We start from the raw sequence: 16,249 nt of genomic DNA, 5'->3' as shown, positions 1-16,249 counted from the left end.
TTAACTTTGAAATGGATTGTATTGTTTGTCAGAGGTGGTAAATCAGAACTGTCTAAGTATCTGGTTCATCAACATGGGGTCTGCTTCTTCATGTTATGCTCACCTCAATGCTGCTAGATTAGCTAACCTGCTCCTGTGTGTGAACGTGACTACAAGTACCCTGGCTGTGAAGGTTCAGTAACACTTTAGGTACTGTAAAAATGCACCTATTACTCACTTACTCTTATGTAATAAGAGCTTAACAAAGGATTTTTTTAGTCTTCATAACATTTATAAAATAGAAGATAGGCTATTCATCTGTGTGCAGTATGGCATATTGGCATGATGGTAAAATTACTTGCTAATATGAAGGATTCACAGGTCTTATACAAAGGTATGCAACATCAAGAGAAGTGTGTCTCAGTTAAGCCACCTCAGACCACTCCAAAGTCAAGTTTTGTTAGTAGGTCACATTGCAGAAATGAATAAGCAATTTACTGATGATTTGTACATATTATGATGACCCAAAGAAGTGTTTGTTAAGGTTTTATTATATTCCAGTTAGTGAGTAATAGATGGGGCGGTACGGTGGCGCAGTAGTAGCACTTCTGCCTCACAGTTAGGAGACCCGGGTTTGCATGTTCTCCCTGTGTCTGCATGGGTTTACTCCCAAAGTCCAAAGAAATGCAGCTTAGGTGCATTGACGATTCTAAACTGTCCCTAGTGTGTGCTTGGAGTGTGGGTGTGTGTGTGTGCCCTGTGGTTGGCTGGCACCCTGCCCGAGGTTTCTTTCCTGCCTTGCACCCTGTGTTGGCTGGGATTGGCTCCAGCAGACCACCGTGACCCTGTGTTAGGATATAGCGGGTTGGATAATGGATGGATGGATGGAGTAATAGATGCATTTCTGCAGTACCCAAACTAAAGTGTTACAGAAGGTTCTTGTAATAATTTTTCATCAGTAATTGCCAGAAAATAACTGCAGCTCAATAATTTACTAATATCATAAACATTAAATATAAAAAACACTACATTTAAGCTGTGCTTACATTAAGGTTGTTGCAATCTTTAAGGTATATAATTCAAAAAACATGTGCTTTTAAAGATGTTTTTAAAGAAAGTGTAATACTATATTTAACTTTTTACTGTACATTTAGCTAATTATGAGACTTATTCTGAAGCAAAATAGAAAATGTTTCTGCTGAACTGTAGTGCTTCTTTATTTTCTTATCTCAACACCTAATTAACAACTAGATTAACACAACAGATTCTACTTTGATCTGCACATTTAAAATAAAGCCAGTAATGCAGAAGTATCTGAAACAGGAAAAACACAAGAGTCAAGAGAGAAACCCGAGACATGCCAACACAAAGAACAGAAAGAGAAAGGAAGTAACTTATGTTTCAGTTAAATAAATCACATGACAGGACAAAAAAGGAAAAAGTAGAGAAGTGTGACGTCAAGAAGCGCATTTGCTAAGCAACTCAAAAGATTTTTGCTCCATAACTCATTAATGTCAAAATCTGTAGTTGAGAACTGGTGAAAAGTAAACAGCTGTTAAAAAAGCAGAATGAAGAACATTAGTTAAAATTAGCATGAAATATAAACATCAGTTTAATTGCATTGTGCAGTTGATGTTGCCCTTTTCTGCCTCATCTGAACGTAATCTTCGGCACTCACTCAAGCGATTTCCTGCTGAGCGTGAAACAGCTGTGACCACCCCAAGTCTGAATTCATGGTTTTTTCTCGGAAAAAAGTGAATTACTCTCTCCAGGTGACAAGAGGAACAACTGCCCTTACTGTAGGAGTTCAACTATCTCGAGATCTTGTTCACAAGTGACAGAAAAGGGGAACATAAGATTGACAAGCAGACTGGAGTGGCAGCAGCTGTATGCATTGTACCAGTCCGTGGTGGTGAAGTGGGAGCCGAATCTAAAGAAAAGTTCTTGGTGTACCAGCCATTTACATGGCTGTCCTCACCTATGGTCATGAGTTGTGGGGAATGACTGAAAGAATGAGACGCCAAATACAACTGGCAGAAATGAGGTCTCTTCACAGGGAGGCTGGGCTAATACTCTGTGACAGGGTGAGAAGCTCAACAATCCGGACGAACCACTGAGTAGAGTCGCTGCTCTTCCAGATCGAGAGGAGCCAGCTGAGGTGGTTTCTCCCCCTAGAGCTGCTCTGGGCATGTCCCACTTAGCAGAGACTCTGTGTCAGACTCAGGACACACTGGAGAGATAATATCTCTCGGCAGGCTTGAGAATGCCTAGAAATTGCCCAAGAAGAAGTGGAACCTGTAGCTAGGGACAGGGAAGTCGGGGTTGACCTGCTTGGCCTCCTGCCACCACGACCCTCACCAGGAAATGCAAATTAAAAGATCAGAGATGAGTTCAATTGCTTCATGTCTTTTCCCCTTTTTACATTCCACTTTTAAATTTAGCAGTACATTGTGTTTGTGACAGAAATTCTTCTATGTGAAAAGTTGAAATATGTAACATTATAAAATGATTAAATTAATTATGGCACCAGCAGCAGATGATAAAAAGTCAAGCTTGCAGGATGTATTGTTACCTGGATAAAGAAAACAACAAAGACACAACAGCATGTTAAAACCTATCTGTGGAGCACTATACTTCATCACCATTAGCTTTGCCAAACATGGAGGTGAAGAAAAACAAACATGCATTCCAGAGCTTGGCAATATCAAACTGGCAGCACCAGAGAGGGAGAAAAAAAAAAGAAAAAAAGTAAAGTATAATGCCATGACTTTGATCAGCAACTGATTTATGGCATTAACAGAGCGAGATTTACAATTTCTGAACAGGAAGCATAAAAGAAAAGTGTGTATCCATCTATTTGTGGTTCTGCAATTCCATGGTGTAAGCTCTGGATGGGATACAAAGGAAAAATGAGAGAAAAACCCCCACATACTACATGGAGAGAGGATAAAAGTCTACTCAGACAGTGACTATTATGGGAATTACGCCCAGGGAATGTGACACAGAAAAGCTACCAACTGCTCTACCGTGTGCTGCACAATTAATTTACTGTATAAATTATATTATATCTCCCACAGAGTTTTTAAAAACGTATTCTGTTTTCCCCCAGTCATCTGACCACAGTTTTAAGACTTGAAAATGAATCTATAAACAAGGACTCTACTTTATCTATGCCTTGTATATCTGTTTTATGTAAGTGCGTATTGATTCATTCTTATTTACTAATTTTAGCATGCCATTATTCATTCCCATTCTTATTACACTTCTTTTCTTGAAACTTTTCCTTTGACATTTGTAAAGTGCTATGATCTACATTCTTTGTATGAAGACATGATATTACAAATAAATGTTGTTATGAGACTTTAAGAGACTCAAAGTATCCCACCATCACATAGTGGTACGTTTTTGGTGTGTTGTGCGACATCAGTATTGAAGGATGAGTGAGTGTGTGGCAGGAAGGTAATTGAGTCATTTTTACAATTTTGATCAAACTGTAAGAGTAATCTGTCGTTTCTTCCTGACAATTTCTCTGAAACTCAAATGAAAACAAAATCTACTCTTGGATTGGTATAGTGATACTGTGGTAGTTAGGGAAACCCATACAGTTTTTTAAGACTCATCCTGGAGAATCCATATAGAGCTGGTGAAGAGTGGAGACTGAGTTTAATGGACAGCTAATGCCGTGTTCATTCTACCCTTGACATTAGTGGGCCACCCAGAAATCCATAGCCTCCCTCAGAGTTGGGTAAAGGCTTTAAGGCATCGAACATTGAAGTGAACTGAATTCACTTGTCAAGTTGCTGTGACCAAGTTACCTTTGGTGTTTGTTTACAGTGTTTCTGTTCAAATTCTACCATTCTTTAGCTGCCAAAATCACCTTCACCTTGAACTGCCCACACGATGCAATGCACATCCTGGAACCCATGTGAAAAACCAGGAGAGATCTTGTGATGCATTTGCTTGCTGTGACAACTCTAAAAACTGATGAGTAGGAAGATTTCAGCAACTGTAGTCCTTAAATGTGACATGTCATCGCTGCACGTTATTTTGAGATGTAAATCTGACATAACATGGTTTCTATTTCCCCTAAAGTGGAGGACAGACAAATAACATTGCTTCTGGAACCACCACTGCTGGCCCCGCCTCTTCTGCCCACTACAGTACCTAAACTGCCACCCAGCCAGAAGTCTTTGTTCATTCCTGGACCTGCTCTGGAAGCAGATGGAGCTCCCCGTCTGAAAGAACATATTTAACTTAAAGATGATTGAGGATGATTTTCTTTACTTTTCTTATGGACATTAAATGGGGTTTCCCTTGGAGCCCCGACTCTTTATCTTTGTGCCTTCTATTTTATTACTGCATTATTGTGGTTATGCTTTCATTGAACTTCAATTTTAAATTTGAATATATTCCATTTTTGTTGTGAAAAGATATTGCTTCTATGATTTTAATTATTTATTCTTACAATTACTTAGTTATTCACTGGTGCCACTTCTCCAAGATGTCAGCAACCAGTACCACCCAAAAAACAATCCTCTACAGCAGAAGATTGAAACATACTTGTTAGACAGAAGTGGCCTCGCCTCTGACTCTGGAACAAGTTAACTAAAATGGGGTAGTCTCATCCCTACTATCAGTTGTCACACAAGGCTAGGGGTACACCCATTAACCCTAAGTAAGTGACATTCAATTTAGGTTTGCACTGGAGGCTGAAAAGGCTACCTCAATATGACGTCAGTTGCACAGAGGACAGAATATGTCGGGTATCTATTAAGGGAAATGGGTCTTTTTAAAGATGATGGTTACTACTCTGTGATCTGAGATCCTATTGGGAGACTTCAAACACCAATGCAGGTAAAGACAAAAATATGTGGGCAGATCAAAAAATGGCTACCTGAGCTATAAGATGGTGGCCCGCTAGTGAATTTCTGAGTTTGTCATGGATTTTAAAACATTTTGAACACATTTTCTTTTAAGTGTACTGGCTACTGCAATAGCTTGGAGCAAAGCTTAAAATCATCTGTTTTATCATCTGTTGTACAAGAGTGTGTTATAGACAGGGAAGTTGGGCATATGAAATCTGAGAAAATGCTGTTTAAGAACTCAGCAGACCAAATAGGTTCCAGAAGGTGTAGCCATAAGGTGGTAGGTACCTGCCAGGAGGCAACCTTTGGTGGAGATCAACACTGAAAAATAACATACCGTATATACTCGAGTATAAGCCGACCCGAATATAAGCCGAGGTACCTAATTTTACCTACAAAAACTGGAAAAACTTATTGAGTAGAGTATAAGCCTAGGGTGGGAAATGCAGCAGCTACTGGTAAGTTTCAATAATCAAAATAAATACCAATAAAATTACCGTACATTAATTGAGGCATCAGTAGGTTAAATGTTTTTGAGTATTTATTTCAAAGAAAAACAGTAAACTAGCTCTGTAAGTGGAGAAGAGGGTCAACAAAAACAATATGGCATCTCTCTCGCTCGCTCTCTCTCTTGTGTGTGTGTCTCTGTCGCGCGTGCGTGTCTCTCTCCCGCGCATGCGCTTGCGTGTGTCTCTCTCTCTCTCTCTCTCGCGCACATGTGTGTGTCTATCTCGCTGCACAGGGAGAGACTGAACACGTGCGGGTTGGTGGGGGCAGCGGGACCTGACTCGAATTAAGCCGAGGGTGACATTTTTCAGCACATTTTGGATGCTGAAAAACTCGGCTTATATTCGAGCATATACGGTAGGTTGAACTTTAGCTAATAGAAAGGTGGCTAACTTTATGAATCTTCTCTCACTATCTACTATAAGTTGTAGTTTCCAACTGTGATAAAGACATGAGTAGTATTTAGTAGTGTTTTCAAAAGTGCTCTCTTTTGGATAATCAGAGTTAGAACTGGGAATGAAATCATTCGATTAGATTTCTGGATAAAGAATGGAGTTATTCAACTAAATACGCATGAAATATGCCTAAAACTAAGCTTAAACTTTACAATACAAATATAGTTTTTGACTTAGACTACAGGCCTAACACCTCTGTGCATGTCGACCTTTACAGACCTATTGTGGTATGGGTGTGTTTGCGTGTTCCTTTCTTTCTCTTTATCACTCAGCTTCAGCTCCGGTAAGGCAGACATCCTTGTCAGCTATCATTACTTAGTACATTTCTTTGAGTTTGCAAATGTGTTTATGTGTGCATGTGCCCTCATGTGGGTGTACATGTATATTTCAATAAATTATGTATCTCAAAACCTACTCACGCAATTTTTTGCAACTCAGTAGGTCAAGGTCCATGACTAAACAAAGCCAAATGCAAAAATCCTGGTTAAATTAAACAATTTGTACAGTAGTTATCATTGTCTCAGCATTCAGGGTGGATGTCTGGGACAACCTCTCGTTTGCTAGGATGTAGTCATTCATGAGTTCTATAACCTTAATTTGTATTACTAGGGTGTTGTACTGTGTTAGCCATTATGAATGAATGAAATGAGAAGTCAAGCAAAATGACACCTTTTATTGGCTAACTAAAAAAATTACAATATGCAAGCTTTCGAGGCAACCCAGGCCCCTTCATCAGATTACATTTTGCCTTAAGAAGGGGCCTGAGTTTCCTCAAAAGCTTGCATATTGTAATCTTTTTAGTTAGCCAATAATTAGTAACTACTGAAACTGAAATTTGTAGTGAAACTTAGAATGAAAGCTTAGAGAATTTTAAAGCCATAAAAATGACTCTCCATCTCTCACTCTGTCTTAGTCCTCAGCTCATGTTTTAGTAGGCCCAACTTCAAGTTTCACATTCAAATGTTTTGAAGCTAATTAAACAAACTACTATAAAGAACTAAGATACACCTAAAATCTTCATAAAACACAGACATATTTAAAATTCTGCATTGAATTAATCTTCATTATAAATACAGTGGAACCTCGAGATACGAACAGCTCTGTATACGAGAAATTCAAGATAAGAGGAAAGTATGAGCAAAAAATTCAGATCTAAATACGAGCATTGGCTCGCGTAACGAGCCACGAGCCAGGCTGTGGGTATAGCTCGCAGCTTAGCGAGGGGGCGTGGTAGCTGTAGCGAGCCGCAGGGCAATCTGCAGTGTGGGCGTTTCTCACCTAAGTGCACAGGTGGGAAACTGCCCACATCCATGATTGTTCCTGTGGCTGATGGGCTGCAGCTGCCATGTCCTCCCCGCATATATAGAGAAGCGCGAGCTGGTTAAGGGGGAGAAGAAGTAAAAGAAAAGAGAGGAGAGAGAACGGAGATTATAAGACATGGAAAACTAGCAAGGTACTAAGAGTGAGAAGTGTTACTAAGATCAAAAAGGCAAAGATCAACTAACTATGACTAGATAACATTTTTAATGGAGTGCTTAAGGAGGTTAGTAAGTATATTTATAAACCGTTGATGGATATTTTTCAGATTAGAAGCTAACAAATGTCCCATTATATAAAAATGTTGATTGAGCTGATCCAAGTAACTATAGGCTAGTAAGCATGACATGCATTTTGTGTAAATTATTGGAAGCAATTATAACATAAAAGAATAAAAGGACAGGTGTATTAGTAAATATCCAATATGGATTTAGATGGATGAGATCAGGTATTTCTTACATGCTAGAACCAAAGCATATGATCAGATATGATATTATTTATATTGATTTTTAGAAATTGTAAGCAGTAAGGGGTGCCACCGAGCCCCCAAACCCCATACACACAAGACCCAACACCACTCTGGGTACAAATAAACGATTTTTAATCCACACAGCTCAAATAATACAATTAATAGAGCCAATAGACAGACTTGAATGTGCTCTCTTTCTCCATTTTCTCTCACCTTCTCTCGTCCAATGAGTTTCACCTGCTGCCTCCCGGTTCTGATTCCCTGAGGAATGGTAGCAGGCTCCTTTTAAGCTGGACCTGGGAGTATCCTGGGGGCATATCATGCCTTGCTGGACAGTACTTCCAGGTCATAGAGAAACCAGAGGGGTCCTCCCCCAGCAGCTCACTCTGTCGTCATCCAAGAACCCCTACAGGGCTGCGCTTCTGGACTCCAATTCCCAAGCAGCCCAGCAGATGTCCAAACTGGGACTACTTGCAACCTATTAATTTGGGGGATGAAGTGCTCCCGGCTTCCAGCTCTCATAAGTCCATCTTTTCTTCCAGCATCCTAGCCAGGATGGGAGTTATAAGGCATCCCAGCCAGGTAGTGACTGCATGCTGGCCATCCTTCCATTATGGCTTCCTGGCTGGGCAAGAAATACTCCTCGATCCTGGGTGGGATGCCTATACGTGTTCCTGGGCACTTACAAAAATTTCTAATATGATCCTAAATGAGTGACTTGTGATCAAACTAAAAGACGTGGGAGTTGAAGGTGCAGTATGTAGAGAGGTGTGAAATTAGCTTAAAGGCAGGAAGCAATGAGTTATGATGTAAAACATGTTCTAAGTAAGGCGATGCTGAAGTACACTGTTCTTTTAAGTATACATAAATACATGTGAGAAGATGGTTAGGTCTGGAGATTATATCAGAAAAAATAGAATATGAGATAATCCAGAATCAGCCCATTACTATAAGTACTGTAATTGTAAATTATTATACATAGGAAGTAAAAATACCAGAATTGAACACACAATATGTGGTGTGAAATTACCTTATGAGGCTGATTTAGCAGTCTTAGTGGACTTACCACTATCTACATCAAAAAAGTGTACCAAAGCAACTAGGAAAGCTAATGGGATGCTAAACTGTATAGCCCAATGTGTGTTGTACAAGTCAATGGAGGATACCCTTAAATTATATAATACAGTAGTCAAAAGTCATTTGAAGTACTGTGAAAGAGCCCAGAAGAAAATGAGTATGCTAAATATGGACTCTGAAGTAATAAGTATGAGGAAGATTGATGGAGTTGAACCTTCTTTGGTTTAAGCAAACAGAGTTTAAGGGACGACGTGACAGAAGTCTTCAAAATGATAAAGGAAGTGAGTATAGTAGATCCCACCTGTTGCTTTAAATTGAGTTATTCAACAAGAGCACAGCAAAACAGATGAAAACTTGTTCAGGGATGATCTCACACAAACAATATTCTTCACAAAAAGAACCATGGACACATGGAAAAATTTACCATGCAGTGCAGTGGAGAATAGGACATTAGGGATCTTCAAGACTAGACTTGATGTTATTCTGAAAAGAATTAGGTGAACAGGACTAATGAGCTTTATTGGACTGAATGGCGATTTCTCGTCAAAATTGTTTTAATGTTTTTAATTATGCAGATTGGTAAATCTGTCTATTGCTTACTGTAGACTGGCACAACTTCTCACCCTAAAGCCAACATGCAGAGCAATTAATCTTTTTCTTTAACTTAAAACTGTTAGGGGTTGGCCATCAGGATCCTCTAACCCAGGGGTCCCCAAATCCAGACCTGGATGGCCCCAGTGACTGCCGGTTTTCATTCTAACCCTTTTCTTAATTAGTGAACTGTTTTTGCTGCTAAATAACTTCTTTTGAATTATTTTTATTTGATTTTCTCTTGAAGACTCAAGGCCCTTAATTGTTTCTTTTTCCTTAATTAGCAGCCAAACAATAATGAGATACAAAATGAGCCAAAGACATGACCAGCAAACTGTGTCGATCATACAATATTTGAAAATAAAGAAAAATGAATGGTCTCAGGAATGTTGATCTTCTCAGGTCCTCAAAACATTTTAATGGTGCTCTTAGAAATGAGAGAATCAACAATTTCAGAAATGTATGCTATTGCACAATGAGAGCAGCAACAAGCCATGGAATTAAAGGACATGTTTAATTAACAACAAGAATTGGTGCCTAATTAAGCAACTGGTTTGAGTGAAATTGGTTGGAGTTTCAGGCACTGACTTAGTTGGTCTTCTGTTGGCTCACTCACTTCACATTTCATTTCTGTTTGGGTGCCATTTAAGGAAAGAATTGAACCAATTCAGAGGAACAACTCTTAAAAAACAAGTCAATTAAAATTAATTCAAAAGAGGTTAATTAGCAGGAAAAAAAACTAGGTCACTAATTAACAAAAGGGTTAGAATGAAAACCTGCAGCTACTGGGGCCCTCCAGGACCGGAGTTGGGGATTCCTGCTCTAGGCCCATTTTTCCTGTCTGCAGCATCCCCTGTACTCAGACCTTCAAATCTCCCACCAAATCTCTCCATCCAAGACTGTTCTTCCCTTCCATAAACAGCTATCATTCTTTTCTACTTACGTTGTTCTCTATACTGCAGGCAATGTACCCAAATTATCATATCCTATATCCAAGGATTTCCTTCAAAATACACCTGGACCTCCACCATTTTGCAGATTTCCTAATGTGTTTTTCTTTCTCTTGAACAGCAGCCACTACAGCATATGCATTCCTGTTGTCATGAGGAACTTCTCCTTCTTCCTTCTGATAGCCACAGTTTCAGACCCATAGTCTGACCAACACTGGTCAAACTACTGTCTTATACAATTTACACTTAAGTTTTCTTGATAATTTTCACTCAGTTATCATTTCTTGCATTTCTTCCAATTTTATCTATAGTACTCTATCCCCGTCCTTTATTGCTCTTTCACAACAACCTTTTGCTTTGTACACGGAGCCTTAATATTGACGTGGTTTACTTGTGTTAGTTCTTCATTTCTTCTGTCCAGAACTCTTATTCTTTCGTCCCCTTGGGATTAATAAAGTATCTATCTATCTATCTATCTATCCTTTACTGCACACCAGATATTCTGTCTTTCGAAACATTTCCTCTCAGTCCATTGTGTTTTAGGACTTCCTGACAAATTTCATACCCTTCTCTGTACTTCACCTTCTAAATCTGCCACTATGGCTAAATCATCAGCCACAAGGAGCCCCAACAACTCTTCAATTCTGGTGTGTTTTCTTAGTATGTCAATTGCCAATATAAAATGGTAATGCTGGAATGCTGACCGTAATGTAAACCTATAGTTATTTCAAAACTTTCCATTTTGAGGGTTGAGTTTATGAAGATGTACAAATCCATCCAAATTCAGTTTGCATTGACAGTTTGTGATCTTAATAACCAATCAGTTGTCTGGAGTACACATACAAGTCAAAAGAATACAGTGTTATTACACTGGGCCACAATGCACTGAGAAAGCTGACAAACGTCAGGCAGTATTATACAAACTGAGAGAAGTAATAAAGGCCAGACACAATCGAGACAGCAGAAAGACCACCTACTGTATACTCAAATAACAGATCTTTACAACGGACATGGGCAGAAGAACATCTCTGAATGCACAATACAATGAAACTGATGGATATAAAAGCAGAGCACCATTCCAGTTTCCACCCTGTCAGCTAAAAAGAGGAAGGGGAAACTACAGTGGGCATGGGACCGCCAATAATTACTGACTGACATTTGGAAAAATGTCACCAAGCCTAATCAAGTTCACTTTCTGCTATGACAATCAGAGATTTGGTGTAAACAGCATGAATCCAGGGATCCACCCTGACTTAAGTCTGCAGTACAGACTTGTGGTATGTTTTCTTGGTACACATTAGGCCTCTTTATATAAATTGAGCATTACAGTATACCTAAGCTTTGTCGCTCACTATGTGCATCCCTTTAAGACTACAGTCAAATAAATGCTTCAAACAGGGTAATGCCATACCACCCAGAAATCATCGTCTCAAGCTGGTTCATGACAGTGATTTCAACTTGTCCAAAACAGTCCACAGATCTCAATCTACTACGTCACCTTTGGGATGTGCCGTTTGCAGTATAAATACATGGCCAAAACTTCTGTAGGAACTACCATGGACCAAAATTTGTAAGGAATGTTGTGAGGATCTTGTTGAATCTGTTCCTTGATGAACTGATACCCAGTAGTGGATGGATGAACCTAATAAAGCATCCACTGAGTATATGTCAGAGTCAAATGACTTTTTGCCATGCATCCTCTTATATAAGAAGTGCTAGTCAACAGAGCTGAGCCATGAAGTGTCCCCATCTTGGGTCACCTGACTTTTATTTGACTTCTGCACAGGACTGAGCACATGTGAAACGTTGTCAACTGCTCTGTAAAGTGCCTTGCAACAGCGCTCACTGTGACATGCATAATGCAAACACAAATTTGCTTTGTTTCTGGTTTCATCAGAATGCAGAAACAACTAATGCAGCTTCCTGACTGTTAAAAGTGGAAATAAGAATATGATTAAAAATTGTGTTAAATAAAAATAAGCAATTGCAAGAATATTCTAGATACAGGGTGATGAAATTATAGCTGACACAAAGAATGGCTAAACCTAGTCCTGTAGAATACTGTTTTTGAAATCCTTGTTTAGATGCTAGCCTTCTGCACTCTGTCTAGAGTGAAACATATTTAACTGTATGCATTTAACATTTTATCAAACCTATAACAATAGTGTGTTAATGAAAAGTTCATATTTAATGAAATAACATTTTCCAAGCTGTCCAATCCACTTTAGAGTCACAGATGTTCAAATTGAGAACCGACCCAAGATGGGTTGCAGACCACCACAAAGCACACACACATACACTCAGTTTAGAGTCACCAGTTAATCTAACACACATATCTTTAGGATATGGGAGAAAAAAAAGAGCACCCAGACAAACACCCACCTAGACATGAAGAGAACATACACAAGTCCACATAGATAATGACCAGGCAGGTATCTGAAATGAGTTTCCTGTAAAAGTGCTGCAGCAGTGTGCCACCATGCCCAGTTCCAAACCAACAAACACCACATTAACAATGACAAATACAGAATGTTACATGTCAGAGCAAAAACCAACTTTGACTTCAAACCTTTGCTGAGCTCGTTCTGACGTGGAAACACTCATTATTAAAATGGCTTCCTTCAAAGTTCTTGGTAGTGAGGAGCTCTTATATGGCTTATCCTTCTTTAAATAAACAGGTTTGACAGTGCCTCTGTCTGAGAGAATGGCTACAAAATGTCTTGGGGCTCCTGTTTTTTATATTAAAGCATTGAGTATTAATGTTTTCATATGGGATTTTGTGATTGATAAATTCAAGAGGCTTCTGTCAAAGTGTAATCAAGATTCTGTGTATCATTTTTGCACCGCCCTGCTCAGGATAAAGCAGGTTTAGAAAATGGAGGGATCTGTCATTTTAAAGACTTATAAATACTGTATAACAAAAATTTTAAAAGTATCCCAATTACATACAGCGTCATAATGATGACATAGAGATAAGGTCATACTACTTTTGTTATTCTAGGCTGTAACTTTAACACCAAATACTATAGACTATGCTTTAATAAAGTTATTTCATTCATTTATTGATTCAATCTAAAAACAATGAAGGTGATTTATCCATTCATTAATTCATTCTTCAGAACAGTAATATTCATTCATTATTGTTCAGGACAACAAAGTGGATTCATTGAATAGTCTTTATTGTCTGGGCAATGCTATATAGTAGTAGTAGCAGTAGCAGTAGTATTGTCACATATACAGAGTACAGTGAAATTCTTACTTGTGTGTCCAACCAACATGCAACATGTTACCACTCTCTGACACCATGATAACCAAAACTGTATCGTATTAAAGTACTTCAGCTTAATTAAGAGAAAACACAAATTTGCTTGCCTGTTGCTACATTTCCATATCAATTGAAACAAAAGCAAATGTAAATACAGCACATACATTAGATTAGAGATTCAATGACAGGCAAGAGTGGGAAAGATATAAGCTTACTATGGTTAATGAATGAATGAATTATTATTCAGGCCAATAATTTCATTCATTTGTTCATTTTTCTTTATCTTTTTCATTAATTCATCATTTTTTACTGTTTGGGACCTTTAAGATAAATACATTAATTCATTCACTTATTATTGTTTGGGACAATAAAGTTAATACATTAATGGATAGTAATTTGGAACAATATTATTATTTGATTAATTCATTTGTTATTTATTATTGTTAGGAGCAATAAAGTTATTATGAAGTTAATTATCTTAATTGTTCAGAGCAATAAACTTTGTTCATTCTTTCCCTTTTGTTGAGGGGTAATAAAGTCAATTGATTAGTTAATTAAGTATTTCAAACCAAGGATCCCAGGGCTATTGTCAGTTAGAAAGCTTGTCCCACATCTTACAACAAGGTGCTGAGGTTACAGACAAATATCTGATGTCGGTTTATATACTCTCTCTCTCTATATATATATATATATACTGTATATTGATCAGTTCATTTCAGAAGAGCCTGAGGAGGTTAAAATCTAAAATAGCTACCTAAAGTTAAGCCCACGTCTTGACATTATGATGATCACTACAATGGATTCTGCACTTTGTGAAAGGTACAAGGTACAAACCCTGCATTGGAACAAGTAGTGTCAAAAAGTGGATGGCTTATCCTGGGCAATAGAAGTACTGTACAGTTCCACGCTTGCGGTGATGATGTTGTTCGGGGTGACTGAATCGATTGATGGATAAGGAAAAAATTAAAAAAAAATTTACATTCCCAAAAAGTTGAAAGCAATTCTTTCATTTTTGAACAAGGCTAAACTTTAAGAACAATGAAACTGTAAAATGTTATTTGTGAACTGTATACATTCACTAGCGGAAGTTCAGTGATACAACCAAGACTTGCTGACAGCAGTACGCACTTGAAGATGACCTGAATGAAAGGCCAATGTACATTTTATACAAAGCCTTCTGAAGCGATTTCATTAAGCGAAATGAATAACTGGAAGGACTTTCATAATAATTGTTATCATAAAGCAATTGAATACATTGCACCATCAGGGGAAGCACGCATTTCATTGTGGGATTCACGGATTGCATAATCGAGCATGCTTTCATTTGTTTCTTCTGCACGTTAGCTGTTATTTCGGAGCTCACCCCAATTGCACCGTCCGTGAGACAAGACCCATCCTTGGACGGGACGACAATCACATTTCTGTCTGGTCCTTTTCTGCTATAATGGCTTAATAAAAAACATAATAAGACCACAAATTTTGACACATAATACAACATTTTATGTTCGCACATTTTTTAAAACTGACGGACGCGCTCTTAATGCTTCAAAAGCTCCGATGATCCGATATTCATGTTATCGTACAATCAAAGAAGTCGATGCATTTGTCTAATGCACACATTTTATAAAATATTTATTACTGTTGTAAATAACAGTTTAGGGACCTATAATTGTTACATTCGTCGTGTCACGTAATTCAATAAGTAAATCGAATGGAAGTCTGCCAAATTCTAATCATGAGTGAGAAAAGGTAAGTTAACGCTGTGAACAATATGAAAAAAATCCTTGCTGGCTAGCGTTTCACAGACATGCTGAAAGCTACAACTAACCTGTTAGTACGAGAACATCTGCTGATGACCTCAACTTTAAGCAGCCAGTGTGTCAGGTACCGCAGACCGGCTAGCTCGCTCCTCTATCACCTCACCTGAAGCCCATCGAAAGCTGCCCGATTGAATTAGGCTGACAGGAACGAACAGCAAGGAGAACAAAAAAAGTGTAATGGAGAGCTTGACAGGTCCGAAGATAGAAAAAGACGGCAGCCGAGGCTTGTCGGGACACGAGCTGAATGAAGAGCCAGAGCAAAACTCGAGCCAAAAACTAAAATGCCGCGGTTATGTACATTTGCTTCCAATAATCGATTATCAAACGCTCTAAAACAATTTATTTACTTACCCAAAAGTTGTCCTTAAAATGGGACTCTTTCATGGCAACAAAAGGTATTAAACAGAAACGACCAGAGCTTCCTTTCTTGTCACTCTGCGCGTTTGATTTGCTTACAGTACAGTCCACAAGTTCACTTAACAGCTTACAGCTTGACTCGACGTGAATATTTTTTTTCCTAAAACTGAAATAATCTCACCTCCTCTATACTAGTTCCTCAATCCCGTACGCTACTGGGTCCTAAAGTCTTCCATGTATACGTGTGCCCCGCATGTTTTGGAATAGTCGAACGTTTGAACAATTACGAGAACTATGGAGGAATATTTCCGGACAAAATTAAATAAACATACGCAAATAAATAAAAGTACTGTAAAATGTGTCAATACATGTTAGTATAAATGCTTAAATGTGACACGAAATAAAAAAAATTGCTCACTTCTTTATGTATTTAATTATGTTTTCATTTATTTCACTGACACCTCACGTAATAACAAATATGCCAAAAAATGAAAACTGTCATTTTAACTCGTCACAGTTGAGAGGGTGGGCTCTAGCAAGGATTATTTTTTGATTGGTGAGTCGTCCACAGAGCGGACGCATGCGCTTTGCTTGATT

At 38.4% G+C, this 16,249-nt stretch overlaps 1 protein-coding gene across 1 annotated transcript in view; it reads right to left on the bottom strand.

Moving 5' to 3' along the window:
* Window positions 1-15,858, bottom strand: part of pstpip2 (proline-serine-threonine phosphatase interacting protein 2) — a 151,409-nt gene extending 135,551 nt beyond the window's left edge. Inside the window, exon 1 of the mRNA XM_028791184.2 lies at window positions 15,647-15,858. Coding sequence (XP_028647017.1) covers window positions 15,647-15,679 — 33 coding nt within the window. The 5' untranslated portion in view covers window positions 15,680-15,858. The remainder of the gene's footprint in view (window positions 1-15,646) is intronic.
* Between the last annotated feature and the right edge of the window lie 391 nt (window positions 15,859-16,249).

Source organism: Erpetoichthys calabaricus, chromosome 5 (assembly GCF_900747795.2).
Source record: "Erpetoichthys calabaricus chromosome 5, fErpCal1.3, whole genome shotgun sequence".
NCBI classification, from domain to species: Eukaryota; Metazoa; Chordata; class Cladistia; order Polypteriformes; family Polypteridae; genus Erpetoichthys; species Erpetoichthys calabaricus.
Note: the sequence above shows the minus strand (reverse complement) of the source record. Positions and strands in the feature narration are given on the sequence as shown.